General features: G+C 34.4%; 1 protein-coding gene across 1 annotated transcript; it reads left to right on the forward strand.

Moving 5' to 3' along the window:
* The first annotated feature begins 9,702 nt into the window (after positions 1–9,702).
* On the forward strand, positions 9,703–12,781 carry LOC120092497 (40S ribosomal protein S3a-like). Its single transcript, XM_039050594.1, has 7 exons — positions 9,703–9,813; positions 9,902–9,949; positions 10,102–10,207; positions 10,897–11,034; positions 11,188–11,373; positions 12,046–12,246; positions 12,469–12,781. The coding sequence occupies exons 1-7, from the start codon at positions 9,803–9,805 to the stop codon at positions 12,559–12,561; spliced, it is 783 nt and encodes a 260-aa protein (XP_038906522.1). The 5' UTR covers positions 9,703–9,802; the 3' UTR covers positions 12,562–12,781.
* The last annotated feature ends 13,455 nt before the right edge of the window (positions 12,782–26,236 follow it).

The following is a 26,236-nucleotide window of genomic DNA, read 5'->3' on the forward strand; positions in this document are numbered from 1 at the left end:
GATACGTTGGAAGGCTGCCCATGCGTCAAGCGGCCAAGCCAAGCGCCCCTGCCCATGCGTCGAGCGACCATGCCTATGCCTTGAGCGCCTTACCGAGCGGCCATGTATCAAGCACCCAACCATGCATCAAGCGCCCTGCCGAGCATCAATGCGTCGAACGACTTGCCAAGCACCCATGCAATCGAGCGAGCCCTGCGAGTGATGGCCAGCACCTATGCAGCACGCCCATGCATCGAGTGACCAACGCTTATGCCAAGTGCCATGCGTCCATGCTGAGCAAGTCGTGCAGTGATACCTAGTGAGCCATGCGTCGAGGATGAGCGGCCATCCTATGCGTTGGTGATGACTGGCTCTTGCGATGGTTAAGTTGGGTTGCTATGCGTTGAGTAGTGGAATATGCGTTGATGGTGCTATGCGTTGAACATCCAAAGGTTGTGGACACATACTAAGGATGTACTCATATGGAGGACGTCATCAAATATGTGTCTTCTTGGGAGGAAATCTTAAGCTTTAAGAATTTGAGGTGGTTGCATAAGAGGACATAAAAATTGAAGCCCATGCGTTGGCTACATAGGAGAAGGACACTTAGATTGCGTTGATAAAAAAAGTTGTGTTGTTAGTGTGAAGAGGAAACACTTGGACATGCAGCCAAGTAGGAGGTGTCAAATTTGGAGAATGTTTGGATGCCTATAAATAGGACCAAAGATTTCTTTTTCCATACCACAATTCAAAAAGACATTAAAAAGAATGGGAAAGCTGATTAAACTTTGCATTGAGAGCAAAATCCATGTGTTGATCATAGAGCTTCAAAGAGGACGCATTGGACAATGAAGTCTGGAAAACCGCATCAATTTGGGACGAAGAGTTCTCCCAAAATACTCGTGCGTTTGGAGTGATTCCAAAGCCACCTGAAAGCTTTAGAAGTCTAGATTTTAGGTTAGGGCTGCCGAAGAAAAAGCTATACAGGATTGGGCTGGAAACTGAGATTAGGCTGGAAACTAAGAAGAAGACAGAAGGGTCAGGCTAAGCTTGAGCCAGTCTTGAAGATTTTGAGATTCCAGCCAAACCATGAGGATTTCTGAGCTCATATTTTAGGGTAAGTTTTCTGAGACATTTTAAAACATGTTTGTAGAAGAAAGTATCTCGAAATAAGACTTAGAACTATGAGTAATCTAAGTTGTAAATTGAATCTAGATTCTAGAGGTGTAAAAGGGAGCCCGAGGTAAACAAGGAACTTCTAGAGTGAAAAGTTCCTAAGCGACCAAGGTGAGTGACTAAAATATTTGACTAAATATTTACAATGTTTTAAAGAAAGCATGTTTTAAAGAAGATTATTCTCATGCCAGCTAGTTTTACAAAGTGATTTCCAAGCAAACCATGAGTTATGTTTTAAACGCATGCATGTGTGGGAAGTTTGTTGAAAAGTTATTTATATGTGTTAAATATACCCAACATGCGTTAGTATCTTTAAAGTCATGTTTTATATGTGTTATACTTTACATGCTTTAAAGAGAAAGTCATTTATGACTAGTTTTATTTAAAACACGATACCGAAGGACATTTGAGAAGATATCCGCCCAACTAGATATCGAAGGACATTTGGGAAGGTATCTAACCAACTTGGTACTGAAGGACGTTTGAGAAGGTACCAAACCAACTTGATACCGAAGGACATTTGAGAAGGTATCCTAGAAGCTCGATACTGAAGGACATTTGAGAAGGTATCTGAGCAGAAGTACCTAAGGTATGACGGTACTTAGTATGGCCACATGCAGTAGGTAGTTAGAGTAAGAGATCGAGCAAAATGGTTCTCTCTTGATTAGCAATTAGTGTTGGGATTATTTTTAACCATAGCAGGGTTATTCTCAACTGAGAAACAGTTTTAATGTTTTATGATTAAAACAGTTTTATATGCTTTATGCCTGGAAATGTTTATACTGTAGTACAAGATACTGTAGAAGCTTATATTTCAGTTTAAACTCTTTATAGAGATTTTGCATGAGAACCAGTTATCTTTCTTAAGTCACTCACTGGGCTAGCAAGCTCACCCTGTTTTCAAATGTTTTCCTTTCACCTAGGTAACGGTCAAATCTTCAGAAGATAGCTCTGCATCTGCTCTGCCACTAAAGGATAAAGATATTGTAACCCATCGGTTTAGGTGGTTACTGTAAATATTGTACACATGTTACTGTTGTTCATATAGGGACTAGGGTTTTGGGCTTTGGGACTTATGAATCTAGTGTTGTAATTACTCTAAACATGTTATGTTTCCGAATTAATAAATTTGTGGCCTATAAGGCATTCCACTATATATGAGTTATATATTGGTATCAGAGTTATTCCGCAAGAGTTATTAAGCAGTAAGTGTCAACAAAAGGGTTGATAACTGCTGCAGTCACGCCCTTTCTCAGGCTGAGAAGGTGGTCTGGGGTGGGGGTGTGACAATATCATTGTCAATATTTCTATAAATTTGAGAATTCATATTTCTATCGGCATTGATATTTTAATAAAAGATAAATCGATATTTTAACGTTCATTATCACATAAAAGAAAAAGGAAGAGAGAAAGAAAAAACCTAATTAACGCCTTCCGTATTCGCATTTTTTTTAATTAAGAAAAAAGAAAAAGAAAAACTGAGGACCTATTTAAAGAGAGCTTATTAAGGTTTGTTCTCTCTCGCTGGTTTTTCATCCTCTGGAGCTGCTCTAAGCTTCTCAACTAGTCTAGCCATGGCTGTCAGTTCCCTTCGTTTCTGTCAATCACATAACAATTGACATTGATGACATTCAGATAACAATCCGACAATAATCAAATAGCAAATCAGTATCATTAGCAATCATTATAGATAAAAATCACATAACAATTAATATCAAATATCAATTAGATAGCAACCATTATCGAGTTGCATTCAATATCATTAAGATATTAGTCAAACAAAATCATATAATAATTAGTGTAATCAACAATTAATATTAAATAATCAAATAACAACTAGATAGCCACTTTTATCATTAGTTATTGTATAATAATCAATATTAAATAAAAATCAGATAGCAACCACATAGTAATCAAATTTCATACATAAGCTAGTGAACTAGGGAGGGCGTTATTGACTTTTTAGTTTCAATGTCTTATTAAAAATAGAGGGTATGGACCCAATTTTTGTAAATGTTTTTGACATGTATATATATATATATACAAGAAACTTGTTATTTTGTTTTCTCATCTTATTTTGATGAAATTTTGATAAATCTCAGAATTTCAATAAAATTTTGATTTTTTTTTTTAATTAGATGTGTTAGTATGAAAATTTTTCAATATGCTACTTTTTATCATTTCTAACTTGTCTCAAATTTTTAACTTTATTTTCAATCCAAAATGTTCATTGCTAAAGAGATTGAATAAAATATATATAAAAAAAACTATATTTAATTTTAACCTCATTCAAACTTTTGTTTTAAATTTTCACATCATAATGAGTTTTTTTTTTTAATATATAAAACTTTCATTTTCACATTTCACCTCAAAATATTTCTAAATTTTATCTTATTTTGTAATAATTTTTTATTTTTAATTTTAAAATTTATGCTCTTGCTTCTATATTTACACAAGTATTTACAATTAACATCTAAATGTTGTATTAGAATGTGTTTGAAATACATTTTTAAGTGTTTAATTTTAAAAATAAGTCATTTTAGAAGAAATCGAAATGTTTGGCAACGACTCAAAATAACTTTTCAATTGTATTTTAATAAGCTTTTATCAAAAGTATTTAAATAAAAATGATTTTTTTAAAAACATTTTTTTCTTCAAATCAATCCCAACATGCCCTTATTTTATAGTATAATAATTAAAAATGGATTTTTTTAAATAATGTTATTTTAATATATATTGACAAAAATAGGGTAGGATTGAAAGTATTTTTTTAAAATAGTGTTTGCTGAAACTATTGACAAAACTAAGGTAGTGAAATCGTGTACGGGGTGCACGATTGCCATGTGGCAAAATCGTGTACGAGGTACATGATTACCGTTTAATCCAATCAGCACCACGTTGGTTGACCGTTGAATGGAAACTCGTGGACCGGGTCCACGATTGCCATAATCGTGGACCCAGTCCACGATTAGTTTTTTTTATTATTAATTTTAAATAGATTGACTAATTATTTTTTTTAATCGGAGATGTACAACAATATTAAGACTTTAGGAACGGGTCTAGAAATTCCTTCATTATTAAACTTAATTATATATTTAATCTACAATGAAAACATAATTATCTTGCACTCATATTAAAAAAAATGTCATGATATTAAATAAGATTTACAATTAGTTCTTTAATTTATAATTTGAAAATGAAAGTTTACCTGAAATTTAAAAACGACCCCTCTGGTCCTTACCCCTTATAGGGGTTGTCTTCGTGTCCCTCTAAATTACGTTCACCCTGCTGTCGTTGTCGTCTACGACGAATATGTTTTCGATCAGTGTCAGCAACATTGAGTCGTCTTGTTTGTTGAATAATACCTTCTACGTTGACAATGTTTGCTGATACATTGAACCCAAGTTTGGTAAGTTGTGTTGCACTGAATATTGTTGTACATCTCCAATAAATTTATTTTGTACAATGAAAAAAATAAATATTAAACAATATTCATATCATATATATGGAAAGTGTCTGATTTTAAATCTCTTATCATGCAGTAATAGTAAGCGCCGTCAAATGTGTTAAATCGCCTCGTGATTGAATTGTACCAGGAAAAGTAGTCATCTGATACAACTGGCCCATTTGTTAATTCTCCCTATGCATAATGATCATGTTGTCCATGCCATTAGGATATATATTCCGCATGGATTTGACGCCAATCTTAGTCGTGCTTACCTCTCAAATCGATCGAACTATCTCAACACACGATATGGTAAAGTGGCATCATCCAATCTTGGTCGTGCTTGCCTCTCAAATCAATCTTGGTGTAGTGCTGGGAGTGTATACGACAACGAGGGTATCGTTTATCGCTGACCGAACTGTCTCAACACACGATATGGATGATGCCGCTTTACTATATGGAAGCATATAAGAGGGCTAACGGTCAACCAGATGTCTTCACTATTACGACAGTAATCAGGTAAGGATGACCAAATCTGTTGTGTGTATGGCATCCAAATAATCTGACAATAAAAAAAAAAAAAAGATAAGTATACATCTGAATGTTTTAAATATTCATTTATTATCTGATTGTACATCAGTCTATCAAATATTTTTCGGTATACGAGCAACATATTTGCTGACTGTTCAGAGGCAGCTAATACACCACTTCATCTAAAATTATAAAAAAAAACAATTAATTTATATTCTTACATAAAATGGTAATAAATATATAAATGAAATAATACCTGACACTAAGTGGACGATGATCTGAGGCCAGTAACTGGACTTGTGGTACTATAATTGGAAATCTATCATAAGCCCACACCTGTAGTAGTATGAGTGGCCCCCCCTATTTCCAATGCTTGTGCATTGATAGCCCGATAAAGTTCTCTATACAACCATGCAAGACATGCACCACCCCACGAGTATGTACCAACATGCTCGAAATCAGACAGTAGCGGGAGGAACATGAGATGCACTAAAGTATTTGACTTGTCAGCGAACAAAAAACCTCCAATAAGTTGCATGATGTATGGTCGTGCATACCTACTACGCTGATGTCGTTGACATCGGAAGGTATTTATGGAAACTGAGACACCAACCAGGGGATACTCAATATTGATCCTTTCAGATCATCTGGTAGAGCGCCTAAGAGCTCTTCACAAACGTTCTTCCAGTAATACTGAACCTGTCAATGGTTGCCAGTCCACTCGTAATCCAAACTGTATGGCAACATCCTGTAGCATGATCGTACATTCCTCACAAGGTAGGTGAAATGTGTGGGTTTCTGGTCTCCAATGCTCAACTAGAGCAGTAATAAAGTGCCAATCAAGTTGGATAAAACCGATTTGTGCAACCCCAAGAAAACTTGCTTGCTCAACGTAGGGAATAATGCGATGATCAAATGGGATAGTATATTGTGCAGACGCCTCCCTTCTCCGACAATTCAACACTCCTGTGGAAGAACTATCCCATACCGATTGTGAACAATGCACATTTTGTTGATATAATTGTACATGATTAGAAGGACCAGACTTCATTACCTAAGAAGTTCAAATTACATTACATAATAAAATCCATCACATAAAAGATACATAAAAAGTACATAAAAAGATACAATGACATGAAAAATAAATTCATTACATAAAAAGTACAATTACATAATATGAAACAATTACATAAAATATATAAATACATAAAAGATATAATTACATGAAAAATATAAGTACATAAAATATATAATTACATAAAAAATACAAGTACATAAAAAATACAAGTACATAAAATATACAATTACATAAAAAATACAAGTAAAAAAAATACCTAATGACCCGAAGACGAAGCACCTAATGTACATTGTGGACAAGTACGTCTGTTATGTCATTCTCTCTTGCAAATTGTACATCGAACTTTTTGGCTTGCCTCTCTCAAGTCCATTTCATTATGAATGCGCATACTTTTTGGCTGACCCTGTTTTCTTAGTAAGTCTGTATTTGAACGAATTTCTGTAAATGATAATTCTGTTCAATAATCTAGGCATTCTATTGGATGGAAGCGACCTTCATAATATTGCTTGAAATTGGACAATTTGTAGCATTCATCAATAAGTGGTATGTATGTCATACGCATGTAATTACAAATTGCAATTACATGAGAGCATGAAATCTTTAATGACTGCCACTTATTACAAGAACATGTTCCTTCTTTCAAGCTTAAAACTTGGGTGTGTTGTTCTTTATAGGGAGAAATCATACTTATGCCAGTTTGTACTTCAAAAGTTTGACTTTCCTTGTCAATAGATGTCACCGTATGTGCAGATGCTCGTTTTTCCCACCTCTTAAGTTTTTTTAGGGCATATTCTATATATATGTCTCCACGATCGAGTGCTTCACTGATTTCTTGTCTTCAACGTTCAAAATACAGTATTGTGCGATCAAATATTAGCCTAACCAAAAAAGTAATTGGTAACATTCTAGCACCTTTGAAAACACCATTCATGCATTCAACTGTATTGCTTGTCATCCACCCATAGCGGTACCCACCGTTGTGCGATTGAGTCCATTTTTCCAAGTCAATATCTGAAAAATATTCAAGACATTCAGGGTGCGATTGTTTTAATTCTTTCATGCACCGAATGAACTTGTGCCTTTGATGTTGATTTCCTGCCTTAGACACCAAATTTTTTAGTTACTTTGATTTATATTTCGTATTGAAATTACTGGCAACATGGAGAAGACAATATCGAGGTACGCTCTAGATTCACTCCAACTAATTTCCTCATTATTAATTGCAGCAAGAATGCCCTTATGTCTATTTGAAATCAAGCAAATATCATCTCTTTGGGTAACAAATTCACGCAATGCCCACAAAAACCATGACCAACTGGACAAATTTTTACCTTCAACAATAGCAAAAGCAAGGAAAAATATATGTCCGTTTGCATCAATAGATAAGGCGGGCAATAATTTTCCCTTATACTTTCCGTAGAGATGAGTTCCATCGATCTGGATTAAAGGCCTACAATGTTTGAACCCTTCTCTTACAGAACCAAATGATTAAAAAACTCGACAAAAAATAGTGGTACCTGGCACATCAGAGGGAAGGAAAAACCAATCTGTTCGTGTTCCTAGATTATAATGAACAAGAACACTCAACCAATACGGAAGCTCTGAATATGCTTGTCACACCCATTTATAATTAATATTATATCCATATTGTTTTTTAATTGCTTCTTAGAGTAGGGCCACAGGCTCCCCAGGATCAACTCTAACCAAATTTTGGATTTCGATACTCATAGAATTTGAATCAAGTGTCAATTTTGAAAACAAACATGAGTGTTCCCCTTGAAGTTTGGTGATTTCGAACATCCCATGAGTTTTAAGCCGACATGCCCGTAACCTCCAAGCACAACCATCACTTCATGATTTACATCTGACATACCAAAGATTTTGATTTGATTCCACTACAACAATTTTGTAGTGTATTGTCACACAATATATATATTTTTTTAAATCTTCTTTACTATTAAGCAACATTCCTTTTTGTATTAAACTACAATTATCTACACCTATATTCCTTTCCTCCAAAGTGGACCCTAGTTCACATGTTGAATTTGTAATTTTTCAATCTATTTGAGTGAACATATCTGATGGTACCAACTTAAGATCATGTTTCCCACTACTGTTTCCAAATAATTCATCAACTTCAACATAAATGTCACTATCTCCATCATTTCCAGGTTCAAGAATAATTGTTATAGTTGACAAAAAAAATGTTAATATTGACACACAACAAAATCCAATTTCTAAGTTCAACATATAAGATCTAAATATTATACACTTAGCCCAAATCTAAGATTCTTAAATTGTACATTTAAATCAGCCCAAATCTAAGATTCATAAACTATACATTTACCCAAATCTAAGATCCATAAACTATACATTTAAATCAGCCCAAATAAAAACAAAATAAAATATTTGTGAATTGTATAGCCTAAATGCAAACAAAATAATATATATATGAACCGATTTTCATTTTTTAGTTCATAAACATAATCTAATTTCTAAGTTCATAAACTACATTAGAACTTAGACAAAATCAGAAAAATAGCCCAACAAAATCTAATTTCTAAGTTCATAAACCACATTAGACAAAATCAGCCCAATAAATAGACAAATATATACATATATTTCTAGATTTAACTCAACAAATAAATCATGATCCATAAACTACACATTAAGTTCAGCCCAAATGCAAACAAAATGATATATATATGGAGATTATAAATTCGAAAACAATGTGGGGAAAATTTTTAACCACAACCAAAGAGAGGAGAAGCTTTTGGACAAACGGTTGGACAAATGGTTAAATGGAGGCACATGACTTAAGGTAGGAGGTTTTCGGACAATTTGTTCGGATGAACGAACGAAGGACGAAGGGGAAGACGGAAGAAAAGAGGAGGTAGAAGACTTTTGGATGGAGGAAGAAAAAGGGTTGCAGTAGTTTAATGGAGAAGGGAGGTAATCGTGTACGGGTATACGATTACCTCAGTCAACGCTGCATGACTGCCACGGCAGACTGCGCGTGCCAGATCAACAAACACATCAACAGGCACTCATGTATCGGGTACATAATTTAGGACTACTCGTGTACCGGGTACACGATTAAGGTGTAATCGTGTATCGGGTACACGATTTAAAATCATATTTTTGACAATACTTTCAATTCTACCATATTTTTGTCAATATATATTAAAATAACATCATTTATAAAAAATTCTTAAAAATGATTAATTATAGTCTAACTAAGCCATTATCAAAGTTTTATTAACTAATCAGAACAATTTTTTATAAAATTTTATAAAATTTCCATCAATATCAATGTCAATATTCCTATAAAATTAATAATTCAATATTTCTATCGAATTTTAACCGAAAATAAATCGATATTTTAACTTTCATTGTCACATAAAAGAAAAAGAGAGGGAGAAAAAACCTAATTAACGCCTTGGGTATTCACAATTTGTTTTAAATTAAGAAAAAAGAAAAAGAAAAGGAAAAAGAAAAGAAAAAAGAAAAAGAAAAAGAAGGACCTATTTAAAGAAAGTTATTAGGGTTTTTGGGGGCGTTTCTCTCTCGCAATCCTCTGGAGCTGTTCCAACATGGCTGTCGGGTACCTTCGATTCTGTTTCATCTCTCGCATACCTCCCCTTCACACTCTACATTCTTCACTGATGCAACTCTTTTTCTTCTACCTGCAGAAAAAACAAGAGGATTTCGAAAGGAAAGAAGGGTGGCAAGAAGAAGACGTAAGTCTTTTGTTTCATTCCATCGAATCTTCCTATATCAGATCTGGGTGTCTAATATCCAGTTCTAGTTTTTTTCAATTCTTCTACTTTAGTTAATAATGCTCAATCGATGGTTTTATTAATTTGGTTTCGTTCCTGTATGGGTTCTTTAGTGTCGACCCATTTGCAAAGAAGGACTGGTATGATATCAAGGCACCCTCTGTGTTCAATGTCAAGAACGTCGGGAAGACTCTCGTTACCCGTACTCAGGGTACCAAGGTAAATTATACTCTGTTATCGCTTCCTTTCATTTGTAGTTTGTTTGGTTTTGTTCGCGTATGCCCTTGCTTTTCTATTTACTTTTGCCATAGTTTGCCATCTTCGCGTGGAAGACTCTAGTTTTAGAGGGCTCACTGTATTTTCATTTATACGAAGATGTCTTAATGTTATTTTGTGTGTAAGCGATTGACACTGTCATATGGGCACATGAAAGAAACATTGATCCAGTAACGTAGAATTTACTGACGAAAAAGTTAATTAGCACTAGATGAGGTGTTTGCCTAATATTTTCACCACGCAGCATGTTCTTGATTGACTGATTTGATTGCGGAAACGGAATTGTTTTATTTAGCTGGTATTTGATATCAAATCTTCACTGATATTGAATTGACATTGATTTGATTGTGTTCATCCTACCAGCTCGTTACATGTGCACTGTTGTGTGCTGTATTAGAAATTTCTGGTGATGTGTTGGATTGTAGATTAGAAGATGAATTTATTTTTCTATACACCACCTTTAAATCCTTTGTAGAATTATATTTAAAGGAAAGTTAGTTATATTTTGTACCCTGGGCAATTGAAGTTTGATTCTAGATTGATATGATAGTTATTTATCTTTATGGGTTGGTACTGTTTCTTCTTGTTTTTGTTCTTTAAAATGCAACTAATGGTAATTGTTATTTCAACAGATTGCTTCTGAAGGGCTTAAACATAGAGTGTTTGAGGTATCACTGGCTGACCTTCAGGAAGATGAGGAGCACGCCTACAGAAAGATTAGATTGAGAGCTGAAGATGTTCAAGGCAGGAATGTTCTGACTAATTTCTGGGTATGAATGAGTGGTCTTTCATATATTTGGAAACAGATATCAAAGGTTTCAAATGGAAAAGTTTATGAGAATGCCCGTCTTTATCCATTTTGAGCATGGTCCATATAATGAATTCTTATAACTCATAAGCTTGTGCCGTTCATTGTTTAACAGGGAATGAATTTCACCACTGACAAGTTAAGGTCGTTGGTTAGGAAGTGGCAGACAGTGATTGAAGCTCAAGTGGATGTTAAGACCACAGATAATTACACGCTGAGGATGTTCTGCATTGGGTTTACAAAGAGACGCCCAAACCAGGTCAAAAGGACCTGCTATGCACAATCCAGTCAGATTAGACAGGTGACTGCATGTTCCTTTTTTGCTTCCAAATAGAAGTTACTGGTAATCATTTAATATGTTGAATTTACTATGAAGGATATTATTGAATATAGAAGTGATGGATGAAATAAAAGCCATGTGGTTAACTATTTGTCTGAAACAGTAGATTTTCAAATAAAAATTAAAGTAGCTTTAATATAAAAAACTGTCTTAAACAATGGCATGTATGGGAGCATTTTTTGTACAATGTTGTGAGCGAATCAATGCTTTTGTTAGTGTAAGGACAATAGCCGCCTTGCAAATACCCTCTTGATTCAAAATTTATATGTCTGCTTGTAGCATTTTGCCCTTTGTTGGAACTTTTTGATTAAATAAACTAGACTTAACCAAATTCAGCTTATCTATGGTTTGTCTTTTTCTTTACTATGATGTCTAACGAAATATTGTTTCCTCACATACGGTTGGTACTTTAGGTTCAGTTGTTTTCTTAATTCAATTACATTCAGTGCATCATTTTTTGAATGTTATTTTACACTACCATCTTATATTTGAACAATTGGCTATGCGAATCCAATACCATGCCCTTTATTTGTGTTTATGTGCATTGTACCTAATTTTGAAGGATATGGGAGTCCGATTGAGATTAGTGACTTGTATATTCCTGGCAATCTAAAATTTTGTTTGTTATTACAGATTCGTCGCAAGATGAGGGAGATAATGGTCAACCAAGCAACATCATGTGATCTTAAAGAGTTGGTCCGTAAGTTCATTCCTGAATCAATTGGAAAGGAAATTGAGAAGGCTACATCTAGCATATACCCTCTACAGAATGTTTTCATTCGGAAAGTCAAGATCTTGAAAGCTCCCAAGTTTGATCTTGGAAAGTTGATGGAGGTATACAACTTCTTGCCTGCTTATCAAACTTGGTGGCTAACTTGTCTCCCTGAATTTTACCATCCATTTCAACTTTGATAATTCGGAGATTCATGATCAAATCTGCTCGTCACCATTTTTCCTATTGAAATTATAGTTCTTGGGTATCAGTTGAGATTATGAAATTGGTTCCAATAATTTTGATCATTGTGTCCAACCAATGAATTCTTTAACTATCTGTAGGTGCATGGTGATTATTCGGAAGATGTTGGCGTGAAGGTAGATAGGCCTGCTGAAGAAGCTGTCGAGGGGGCTACCGAAATCGTTGGGGCTTGAAAAAATGGATTCTTGAATCAACTTTCTTATATTTACGAATGAACTGTCGCATTTTAATTTTAATTTTTTAGTTTTCCCTTTAGTTGTAGTCTTGTTTTTCCGCCAAGTTGAGAAATCAGAGATAATCAGCGATTTTGACTATGAAAAGTACTTGCTGCCTTCAAATTAAGCTTCATTCCTTGGAACCATTTGAATATACATGTGAATCGTTCTCATGGTATTTTATTCAGCAGGAAACTTTTGTTATTGAGTCATTCCAAAATATTTTAAAATAATCTTAGTTTTGATTATACGAAAATTGTGCTTAAAGTGTTAAATTGAATTAATTTTGAATAATTTTACTAAAATTGATATCATTTATATTTTAATGTGGCTTTGTTATCTCAATTCTATTCCAATTGACTATGCATCTTGTGGCATCCTAATCTAACGAATATCTCTATTATTGTTCCAGAAAATCCATTTTCAATCGACTGTTGTGATGTCCTTTTCCGTTTTCCACATTCATCTTTATTGCTTCTCGCAAGTCTTGAGATGGTTTGAAGAAAATGAGTGATGGGCGGTACGTGGCAACACTTGGAAACTGTCTTAAACAATATATATGAAAGTCTTCCTGCTTTCTTGTTCTTTATTTTTTAAGGACTAGAAATAGGAATGTATTGGTTATTTATTTTTTAAGGACTTGAAATAGGAATGTGTTGGTTAGTTATTCTCGTTTCTTGAAAAATAAAAAAACAAAAATAAGAACTTACTTTTTTTATATTGCTAGCCACCAAGACCATTGCCATCATCCAACTCTGGCCATCCCTAATTATAATCATTGGTTGTGACTGCTGTCGGCTATTTCCAATTATAATCTTCGATCACTCATGATCAACTCTAACCACCACTATAAATTCCTATGACGATTATTTTTCGTTTCTTGTTTTTTATATTTTTTTTAACATTTTTCTTTCTATTTTATAGTTTAAATATAATTTAAAAAATTGTATAGTATGTATTAAATTATAAAAATTAGTATAAAAATCTTTAGAGAAATTGTACAAAATGGCCAAAAGAAGATCCTTATTTGGATAAGTGGCCAAAGTTGAAAATTTCAGATTTATGGCCACTACATTGTCTAGAGGGCTCCATTCAAATAAGAAGGGTGAATATTTCCCAACAAATTTAGTTAAATTTTTTAAAGTAGTTTTTAAGTTTGTTAATGTAGATTAATTTGTGAAAGTAGATTTTGTCGGGATTTGGTTACTTAGGTCCCGTTTATTAACTGTCGGATCGATATGGCAATGAATTAAACTTTTTTTAATTAACCCAATTAAACTAATTAATACACTTTTTATAAATAATAAAAAAATTCAATTTATGCAACAAATAAGATGACAAAAATGTGATAATTTAATTCTATCCAAAATTTAGTAAATAAATAAGAATAAACTAAAAACTACAATAAATTGCTTAAATTAATTTGCAAAAAATAAAAAGGAAAGAGTTAGAGAAGAAGACATCGTAATTTTTATAGTGGTTTGGTCAAACTCGACCTACTCCACTTCCCAAGCGCCTCTTAATCAAACCGTTACACCACCACTCCTTTTACGGGTTCAAGACCAAACCCGATCCTTTCCATAGTTTAGGATTAAACTGTTACAAATGTTGGAATTTTTGAAGAACACAATACAACTCTCACTAGAGTGGTTTTACAAGTTTAAGCATTCAACAAGTTTATCCTCACAATACAATAACACGCTCTCAAGAATAAGATGAAAAGAAAAAAAAATTGGGAACTTAGAGAGAGCAACAATAGAACTTTTGAGTTTTGGAGGATTATGAAATGTAAAATTTGTTGGTTTAAAATTTGGAGAGGAAGATGGTTTATATAGAGATGAAATTTTTTTTAGAAACCACAATTAATTTGGACCATTGGATTTGGAAAAGAAAAATCAATGGTGGAGATTTAAAACTAAACTAGTCGTTAGATACAAACAAAATATAATATTAAATTCCTTTTCTTTTGAAATTCCTTTTCTTTTTAAAATTAATCCAAAAAAATTTAAAAACATACCAAGTGTAAAAAACTAGCCGTTATACACAAACATAAAATAATATTAAATTCATTTTCCTTTTAATTCATTTTCTTTTCAAATCCATTCTCTTTAAAGTCAATCCAAAAATAAAAAACATATAATGTGTAAAAAACTAGCCGTTAGACACAAACATAAAATAATATTAAATTTATTTTCCTTTTAAATTTCTTTTAAATTTCATTTTTTTTTATTTTAAATCAATTCAAAAATCAAAAGTCTTATCATATGTTAATCTCTTGATGATCCACCATTCAACCGATATGCTTCCACATGTCTACATGCAAATGGTCTGGTTTTGCCACGTCATCCACCACGGTATTTTCTTTATAGACTTGTTTCGGTCATATCATTTTCGTTTTAGCTCCGATTTGAGTGATTCAAGAGGTTCTGGAATCGTTGTTCTGAGCTCTACGCTATGGACATATTAAAACCCTAAGATTTTCAGTAATTAAAAATTGAGTTTGTTATCATCAAAATATTGATGAATAAATTAATTAAAATTAATTAATCTGAGATTAAAGGCCAAAAAGCCAACATTAACCATTTCACCAATGGTTTAAAAAAAAATCAAGAAAGTAGTTTTCAAAAAGTTATTTTTGTTTTTGGAATTTGGTTAAAAATTCAACAATTGTATTAACAAAGATGTAAATTAATGTAAGAAATGTGGATGAAATAGACTTAATTTTCAAAAATAAAAACTAAAAGCTAAATCGTTACCAAATAGGGTCTTAATTTTTTGTTTTTAAATATTAGGAGTGGTTTAAACACAAAAAATTCTGTGTTATTTTTATTTACAAAAACTTATACTTTATCTAATGATATGATATTCATGTATTCTATTATCCAAATTATGTGTATAGTTTTTTTTTCTTTTTTCTTAAAAAAATTATGGTCGATTCTATCCTTGTTCATGATAGATTATATGAAAAAAAAAAAAAAAAGAGTATCTTTTATCTCCATATGTGTAACTTTCCAATATTGGTTCTATGCTATATTCAAACTTAAGGTATGTATTGCATTTTTTTAATTAGGGTTTAAAGATTGGTCCGAGGTGTTTTTTCATACTAATTTGAGAGATTTCTAAATCTTTGACTGTCACACCCCTTCCCAAATTAACCTCTTAATCCAAGAAGAGATGCGAAGACAACAATGGTCAATCCTTTTATGACAATTACTGCCCATTATACTCTTAAAAACTTGTATTCTTAGCACCTGTTAAACCTTATTAATAATTTATAATTGTCTAGAACTTAACACATAGTTTCTGCAACAGCCTAAAGCATATAATTTATTGCTAATCAGAAGTATCAACATCAACATACATTACAGTTTATGAAACCAAACATATATATAACATCTACACACAGACTTTACCATTTCCCCCCTGACATGGACATAAAAACTAAGTAATAGAACATGATGAACGACCTAAACTTCTAGTCTCTATGGGTCTGAGAAGTGACTGATTGATAGAACTACTAGGCCTTAAGACGTCGACTGCTACCTGGGGAGGAAAACACTTTAAAAGAGTGAGTTGGGAAGTCCAGGAATGACTATCTTAGATAAAACATACTTTAAATCATAAATACCGTGAACTTGCTTATCAAGGAAACGATTATAAAATCATAATCAGGGTTTTAAGAGTGGAACTGAAATAATAAATCATAGAAATATATCATACAAAAAAACCTGAAATAAACTCATCAGCATCTTTTTGAAATACTCCACTACTCCACTGCTTGAACATGTGGGAGAGCCCTCGCTTAATCCTTAATAACCTTAGTTGACAGAGAGTCATTTTTCTGGATCTCATCATCGTCGGTAACATAGTCATACGTGCACACAAAGCTGAATAGAGTCCTGACCACCTTACCATACCTTCGATGCCAAGGAACCCTAATAATACTGAAATCTAGGTACCTTACCATACCTTTGGTACCAACATTGGAGTAGGGTTTGTACAAGGCACAGACATTTAAACTCTTAAGAATATATACAGAATATGCATTTGAAATGATCAAACTTCATGATTTCATATCATCGCATAGTGCCTTGCAAAACATGGAGTATGTTTATAAAATCTCCTCGATAAATTTTCATCATGCGGTACCACATAGCATAGGCTTACTGTAAAACGCACGCTGAACTCATAGATAACTTCATTATTTAAAAACATGGATCATATGATCAATATTCATTTTTAAGGCATGTGTTGAAGATAATCATGATATAAAACTTCATATGAACTACCTAAGCATTAGAATTCATTTATAAAACTCGTATTATAAAATATTTATTAAAACTTGTCACTTACTGTCTTAAGCTACTTATCCAAGGGGTTTGTATGCCTCTCCTATTTGCGTTTTCCTTGAAAAGAAAAGGTCCCTAGGTCAGCATAGTTTTTGAGCTTAACGCATAACTTAACTTCATCTCATACTAATAGTTCTTTGCATCCTAACTAAGTTTGATGCATCAAAACCATCTTCACCGCATCGGCTATCCTTAGCCATCTTACCTTATAACATGGATGATAATTGGGAATCCTTCCTCAAGGTTTTTCAAATAAGTGCTAAAACACCTTTTTGGCCTATGCGATGAATGCATACTATGCAGCGAACTCCAAGCGCCTTTGTTGTGAACTGACTATGTTGTATGTGTCAATGCATAACATCACTGGGTTAGCTGCTTGCTTGTTCTTTGTATGTAGCTGCCTGCTTATTCATTCGTAACATCATTCCAAATTTAATCTTCCAGATTTCTTAACTTTAATTCCAACATTCATGAAAGCTAAACTTCTTTTTAGGAAATTACTAAAAGAAATCTTAACTATTACTTACCTTAGAATTTAAACATTATTTCTTCCACAATCGATTAGAAATTCCTCAAAATTTTCCTTTAACTGGTCGAAAATTCTTTAACTTTAAAAATCTTCAGATGGTAGCAACACTCCTTCACTTAGGCGTTAGAAAACATTTGGCAAAGTAGTCTATTTTTTTGCTAAGCCTATTTATACTTGGGCTTGCATAAAAATTTTGCTTAATTATATGCAATTTGACATGCTTATCCTTCCATTGATGTCTACAAGACTGCCACCTAGCTTACTTACTCGTTAATTAAGCTGAATTCCTTTGCTTAACTTCATCGCATGACCTTGCAGCTACTTAAGTCTTCTCTCTTCAACGCCTAATCTTCTGCCACATAGTTCAACATTATTGGCTGCATGACACCTCATACCTCTAATGCATCGAGTCCTTTACTTCCTCTGAGCGTTAACTTTCTCCTAGTTCACCCGAGATCCACATTCCACATTTAACATATTTTTCTCGGCTTGCTATTGTTATTCTTAACTCTCTATGCGTCGACTATGTTCACAACCTGGACACATATACTTGTTGAAGGAAGTGTGAGGTCCACTACGGAACTGGGATCATTTCCAATTCTCAATTTTCACAGAATAAAATTTACAGAACAATGAAATTATGCATATACAGATAATTTACTGCATGCTAAGGAGGGAAAGGATTAAGGTTAGAAATTACATACCCTTGAAGAACAATTTCTTCACAAAACTCCTCCTCGATCGGTCACGAACAATTCAAAAAACTCCCAAGAAAGTAACAATCCAAGATGACCACCACTGCAAATTTGTCCTTTGTATTCTCCTTAGGGTAGGGTGAAAATATCAGAAGTTGTGGGCTTTGAATCTTTTTAGGAGAGGGAGAGAATTAATTTGAGAAGGGAATTTTCTTTTCTACGAGTTCTAGAGAGAAAAACAGAGAGATTGAGTTGCCTTCTGTAAATCTTCTGTGAAGAAGATGAAGACCACATATTAAAAAACCACCCACAAGTACGATCAAATTGAGAGAAAAGAGGGGGAGGAAATTACAACTCCCTTCTCAATTAATTTTAAAACAAAAAATTAAAATAATTTAATAAATTATTATTATATATATATATATATATATATGATAACTACCTTATCATATAGTATATATTAAACTATATGTTATATCAAATACAATACATAACCTATAGTTTTTATATTGTATCAAATACAATATAACTTATATGTTTAATTTCTCTCAATGATACATGATATTTGATATAAATCCAATTCATATTAAATTTTATTATACGAATCTCATCCATATAATTATTATTTGAATCATATTCAAATATTTAATTCCTCTCAAAATAAACTTTATATTATAATATCAAATACATTATATTCATTATACCACATATAATTAATTCCCTTAATTACTTTTAACAATCAAAATTAATCCAAAATTAATTCTCAATAATTCTTGTTGAGCTACAGAGGAGACCTTATGGACTTGTAGATTGAAGCTCCAATGGTACTTGAATAATTAATTAAACTCTTTTAGTTAAATTATTCAACATCCATTAATTGTCGGTTACTACCGACAGCTGCACTCTTCGCACGATAGATATATTTTTATGTCCATTGAATATAACCAGTCAACAGTGCGATGACCCTTCACAAATTGTTCGTATGTACAATTGGGTCAAAATTGCCGTTTTGCCCCTGTAGTTACATCTAACTTCTTAAGTACTACTGATTCCTCTAATGAACAATAAGTTATAGTTCAACTATGACCAAACTCCTCTTGGGCCAAGAGAGGGTGTGGTGACACATTGTTCAAGCCCCGGAATCAAACTTTAAGGGAGCAATTTATCTACTTACTTCGACATTAGGGAATGAGTGAATTTTGTCTTGTGTAGCTGTATTCCCAACTCCTCAATAAGATGAATCCTAAAATGGTAGACTTATTGAGTCGGCGATCTAACCACTCTCACCAATACAAATCAAAGGACCACTTTCATAGGTAGGAGTTCACAACTCACTCAGGATTCAAATTATGTTACCTATGGTCATCCTAGTGAAATGTGAGTCTCTACTATTAACAACGTTATATAATGAGACTATTCATTTCATGGTCCGGTCTTATACAAGCCCCTTTGTATAGAACACCCCCACTCACATGTCTCTACATGAATAATTAAGATCAGATCATTTGTAGCGCTTTACAACAATTGTAACTTCTATAAAGCTGGCCATATTCATAGTGTCACTAGGATAAGGTATTCAACCTTATCCATCTATTACAAAACATTTAGATTATCACTTAAACATGATCCACCTGTATGTCTCTACATACATGTTTAAGCTATAAAAGATAACCTTGGATGTTAGTTTATTGGTTTTGTGGGTTAATGCTACTAAATGTCGAATAAAATGCCTAAGATTTTATTAAATAAATAAAACATTTGTACATTACAATTACAAACTACAGGACTCATAAGATTTAGAGCATCAACCCCAACACTCATAACAGTTAGAAAATTTTCCTTCTCTCACATTTCAGACACATCATTTAATTAAACATACTTAGTTTAATTTTTTTTCCAAATTATACACACTTTAATCACTTAATTAAGAGAACTTGAACTTAATTAACTAGTAAAACAAATTCAAGGGTTTATAATTTACCTTCCTCTTAAAGAAATTTCGTCATCGAAATTTTCCTGGAACTCTTCATGTGAACAAGCGTGGATATTTGTTTTTCATCTGCTCTTCAGCTTCCCATGTAACCTCCTCAACCTCATGATTTCTCCACAATACTTTTACCAATAGAATAGTCTCGTTTCTTAACACCTGCTCTTTTCTGTCTAAGATCTTAACTGGTTCCTCTTCATAAGAAAAAATTTCCTTCAATTGCACTAGCTGTTCTTGGAGAATATGAGTAGGATTAGGTACATACTTCCTTAATATAGATACATGGAAAACATCATGTATCTTGGACAATTCAGTAGGTAAAGCTACTGGCCCTACACATTCAATGTAGGGTCCTATATATCTGGGGCTTAACTTACATTTCCTACCAAATCAGAGTATTCCTTTCCACGGTGATAGCTTTAGGAATACTTGATCTTCTATCTCAAATTTTAATTATCTTCTTCTTTTATCTACATAGCTCTTCTGTTTATCACGAGCTATCTCTAGATTTTTTTGATCAACTTAACATTTTCTGATGTTGCCTAAACTAGCTCATGTCCTATTAACTATCTTTCACTGACCTGATTCCAACAAACCGGAGTTGTACAAGGGCTTCCATACAAATCCTCATACGGTGCTATACTGATACTGGAATGATAACTGTTATTATAAGCAAATTCTGCCAATGACAATTGTGTATCCCAACTACCCTTAAATTGCAGTACACAAGCTCTCAGCATATCTTCCAGAGTCTGAATTGTTCGCTTTGACTATCTACCCGTCCGTGGATGAAAGGCTATATTAAAATGAAACTTAGTACCAAGTACCTTTTGCAAACTGGGTCAAAACTTTGAAGTAAACCTTAAAGCTCTACTGATATAATGGATACTAAAGCCTCAAACTGGCTTACAACTTGTTCAACATATAACTTAGCTAGCTGGTCAAGATTAAACGTAGCTTTAATGGGCAAAAACTTTGCCGTTTTCGTCATCCCGTCTACTATTACCCAAATACCGTCATAATCGTTGGGTTTCTTGGGTAACTGATGATGGCAGAAATGTGCGTTATTATAAGCCTTTTATTTAGAATTATGAGGGCTGTTAAGTAGATTATGCGGTGATTATACTAAGGATTCATGAGAAAATGAGTTTGCGTCGATAGGCATTAAGAATCCCCCTAACCCACTTTTATGTGTTATTATGCATTCAACTGTTTATTTTTGTAGCAAATGCAGAAATCGATCGCATACGCGGAAGCGAGGCTATTGCAAAGATGATCGCATACGGTGACCGCATGCGTCTGTCGCATGGGTGTTGCGGCGACCAAGCGAATGCGGTCATCGCAGGGAGATTACGGCTACAGATTAATAACCATAATAAAGGGATGAACACAAGGGTGGTGGAATGCGTTGACACTTCAAAAACTAAGCATGAACGCATACCTCAGGAGTGTCAAAAGGTGATGTTGACATTTCACCTATCACGTTGTTAGTAGCAGAGATTCAGAAAAGGACCATCGCGCCGTGAGTGTCAGATTCAGAGTAGGTCTATAAATGATGTCGACGATCAAGCTCTATAAATAGAAGCCTTATAGCACAATTTCAAAGGATCCAAGGTTTTCTACCTTCGGGTGGATCCTTGTGATCCATACCAAAGCGTGAGAAGATAGTCTTGAGAGTTCTTCATCCCCTCAACCATTCCGAGTGATGACCAGAGCCTTCGCCAGAGTTCGAGCTTGAGAAAGTCTATTCCACCGCCCATCCATGGCACCACCGGCAGCCTTGACATACATCTGCTGGAAGCAAGACATTGCTTCCAGCTGGCTCTCCATTTCTTTTCTTTCCATGTATTGTATTACATTGTGGCTTAAGAGATTAATACATTCTGTGATCAATGCATTTCTATATTTTCCTTTGATTCCATCTCCATTTTCATTTACTTAGCATCCTTTACTTTTATTGTATTACTAAGTAAGACTGTTAGAGTATCGCATACTTAATCATGCGGCATAGACATATGAAGCATGTAGCAAACCACCGGGAGGTGTGCATTGCACGAATGTTGCGAGAAAATCCTATTTGCTTAGTGTGAAGCTGTAGCAACGCTTGTCTATAAGCGGATGCAATGCTTGTCTATGAGTAGAGTCAGCAGCAACCAACTGTCTGAAAGGGTAAGTAGTTGATCGCATTAAGCAATGTAAGCAAGTGTTCACTAGAGATAGGAATAATCTTACGTAAACCATGTTTTATGTGATTACCTTGTCTTATGAGCGCATCATTCATCATTTAGGCATACTCTGGAGAGTAGCCTAAATCTAAATCGAGACTCGAGAGAGCAAATTGGATCGCATAAGCAAGAATGGGGACTTAGGAATAAGCTCCGTTTGCTACTACACAACGTATCCCTTTAAGTAGGATATGGTGGTATACGGTCATCTTGCCTATGTGTGAGAGCACATGAGCGGGAACAGAGACTTAGAAATAAGCCCTCTCGACACTATCGCATATACATCGCATGCGTCTCTGTCAAGTGTGTATAGCATGATCGCATAACATGCATTGACTGGGGTTACCCTTGCGGTCAAGCTTAGTATTGCGGTGAAGACATTCTCGACATTTTATCTATTTTCCCATGCATTTTACTACGCATTAACAATTTCCGTGTCTCTACCTCTCATCGTCATACTTCCACTACTTAATCTGTTAGATAGGAGTAGGAGTAGTGCATAGCCATAACCTTCAATATTCTTTTATTCTTCGCCGCAAACACATTACTTCATGACATTTAGCTAAAAGTCCCTGAGTTCGACCTTGGATCACTCGAGAAACTTGCGATCTCGTTATACTTGACGAGAGTGCAAGAAAACTTGTGATAGGAATGCATGGTCATTGCATACGAGATTAACGCATACTTTCATTCCAACGCATGACCACCGAAGCATGAGTATAAACGCATAGCTTAAGACATGCATCACATAATTGCACTCCGAATTTTCATCATCAGTAACCCAAACAGAAAATCTATGGGCACATGCTCCCATTTCCATTATGGTACTGGAAGTGGGTTTAACAAACCTACAGATCATCGACGTATTTGCTTAACATGCTGACAGATTAAACATCTGTCTACATAACTGGCTATGTCTTTCTTCATCCCCGACCACTGATAAGACTTCTTCAATGTCCTGTACATTTTGGTGCTACCTGGGTGCATAGCATAGATGGAATCATGTGCCTCTTCTAATACTAAATTTTTCAACAGCTCATTGTTAGGAATACATAACCTGTCGTCCTTCATCAAAGCTCTATCTTGTCTCAAATCAAAATCTGATATCTTCTGTTGTTTAATTTCTTCAATTAACTTATTGAGATTATCGTTGTCATTTGAGCCCTAATGACATCATTTACTAATATAGGTCTTATCTGGAAATGAGCTATCATCTCTCCCAAATGACCTATTGTTATAGCTGCATTAGCTCATTTGAACTCCTGTAATAACCTTCCCTTTAACGAACTTAACATATCCCTGGAACAACTTGACTTCCTGCTCAAAGCATCTTCTACCACATCAGCCTTACCTAGGTGGTAGTCAATAGTGCAATCGTAATCTTTTATCAACTCCATCCATCGTCTCTGTTTCAAATTTAATTTCTTCTGATCAAAGATATATTTCAAACTCTTATGGTCTGTGAAGATATGGCATTTCTCACCATACAAGTAATGCCTCCATCTCTTTAGTGCTAGCACAACAACTGCTAATTCCAGATCATGCATAGGATAATTACTTTATGTTTCTTCAGTTGCCTAGATGCAGAAGCTACAACTTTACCATCTTGCATCAACACACATCTTAATCCCTGTCTGAATGTGTTACAGTAAATTTTAAATTCCTTTCCTGGCACTAGAAGGGTTAAGATCGGCACAATTATCGATCTTTGCTTCAAATCCTGAAAACTCCGCTCATAGTTATTTGCCCATGCAATTTTGGCATCCTTTCTAGTCAAATTGGTCAATGGAAGGGCTATCTTCGAGAAACCCTCTACAAACCTCCTGTAGTAACCTGCCAGGCCAAGGAAACTACATACCTCTGTTACTGAGGTAGGTCGTTCTCATCGAACTACAACCTCAATCTTCTGAATCAACACTGACACCTACTATAGACACCACGTGTCTTATAGATACCACCTACTCGAGCCAGAATTCACATTTGTTGAACTTAGCATATAACTGTTTCTCACGTAGTGTTTGCAACACTATCCTCAGATGCTCTACATGTTCTTCTTTGTTACCTGACTACACAAGGATATCATTTATAAAAACAATCACAAACTAATCTAAGTATGGATAAAATATCCTGTTCATTAAATCCATAAATGCTGTTGGGACATTAGTTAGACTAAATGACATAACCAAAAACTCATAATGCCCATACTTGGTTCAAAAAGTTGTCTTAGGGATATCTAACTCCCTAACCTTCAACTGATGGTAACCTAATCTCAAATCAATCTTTAAAAATAGTATTGCTCTTTTCAACTAATCAAACAGGTCATCATTACAAGGTAACAAATACTTATTTCGTATAGTTACCTTATTCAACTGTCTATAATCGATACAAAATCTAAATGTGCCATATTTCTTCTTTACAAATAAAATTGGCACTCCACAAGGTGACACACTGGACCTGATATAACCTTTATCAACTAATTTCGATAGTTGAGCTTTCAATTCCTTCAGCTCAGTTGTAGCCATCTTGTACGGTACCTGTTAGATGAGTGTCGTTCATGGTATCAAGTCTATAATAAACTCTACTTCTCTATCAGGTGGTAATAACTTTTCAGGAAATACGTCAATAAACTTCTGCACCATAGGAACATCCTTTGGTCTTATCTTTCTCAGTTGGGAAATTGTTACATGGGCCAAGTATGCTGTACAACCTTTACTCAACAACTTCCTGGCCTTTACTGCTGAAATAAAACAAGTATAAAGTATTTTCCTTTCCCCTATAAACACTATCTCTGCCTGACCTAGCAATCTGAATATCACTTATTTCTTATGAAAATCAATAGATGCGTGATATTTAAACAAGAAATCCATCCCTAGAATAGCATCAAACTCTAGCAGTTCTAAGGGAATCAAATCAATCACCATATGCTATCCTTCTATAAGAATTAAACAGTTTCTATAATAATTACTAACTATCAGCACAATCACCAATAAGGATAAAAATAATCAACTCCGCAGGCATAGTTTCTAGCACCCTATTAATATTCAATGCAAACATGCTAGAAATAAATGAATGAGTCGCTCTTGGATCAAATAAACATGTGCAGGTCTATCATGAATAAAGACCGTACCAGTAACAACATCTGGTGCGTCCTCAACCTCCCGCTAGGTCATAGCGTAGACCTTGCCCTACTGATGTGGCTGTCCCGCTACACCTTCTATTTGGCACTACTAGTGCCCTTATCACCTGCTATGTCTACCTTAGGCTATATCAAAATCTGAGATGCTACCTTCTGCTCAGTCTGAACACCTGAAACAATTGGGGACATTCCCTCCTAAAATGTCAGGCTGTCCATACTGATAGCAGACATTTTGTCCCTCATAACATTGTTTTGTATGAAATTTGCCACATTTGGTACACTGGGATCTTCTACCTATATTAGACATTGACTCCCAGAATGTCCTGATTTAGATCCCCCAGCTGTCTGGTTGGACCTCTGTCTACCTCTCCTCTGTTGACTGCCTACTTTACTACCTTGAGAGGTTACTAACCCACTAAAACAGGGTTTAAAATCTCTCCTGCCAGGCTCTCTTGGAGTAAATTTTCTTTTCTCCGCTCTGAAGACTTCACTGTCTTCATGTCCTCTATCAGGCTCTCTTCCACTCACATAGTAGTCTTAACTATTTGGGAAAAATCAGTCCAATTAGTTGTAGCAGTAATGAGAGTCCGTATCTCTCTCCTCAAACCACTCTCAAAACATCTACATCTGTCTTTCTCTTCAGCTATGATCGTAGAAGCATACCTGGATAACTCATTGTACTTTTGCTCGTACTCAAGAACTATCATATTAC

The sequence above is a fragment of the Benincasa hispida genome, chromosome 12 (assembly GCF_009727055.1).
Source record: "Benincasa hispida cultivar B227 chromosome 12, ASM972705v1, whole genome shotgun sequence".
Classification (NCBI taxonomy): domain Eukaryota; kingdom Viridiplantae; phylum Streptophyta; class Magnoliopsida; order Cucurbitales; family Cucurbitaceae; genus Benincasa; species Benincasa hispida.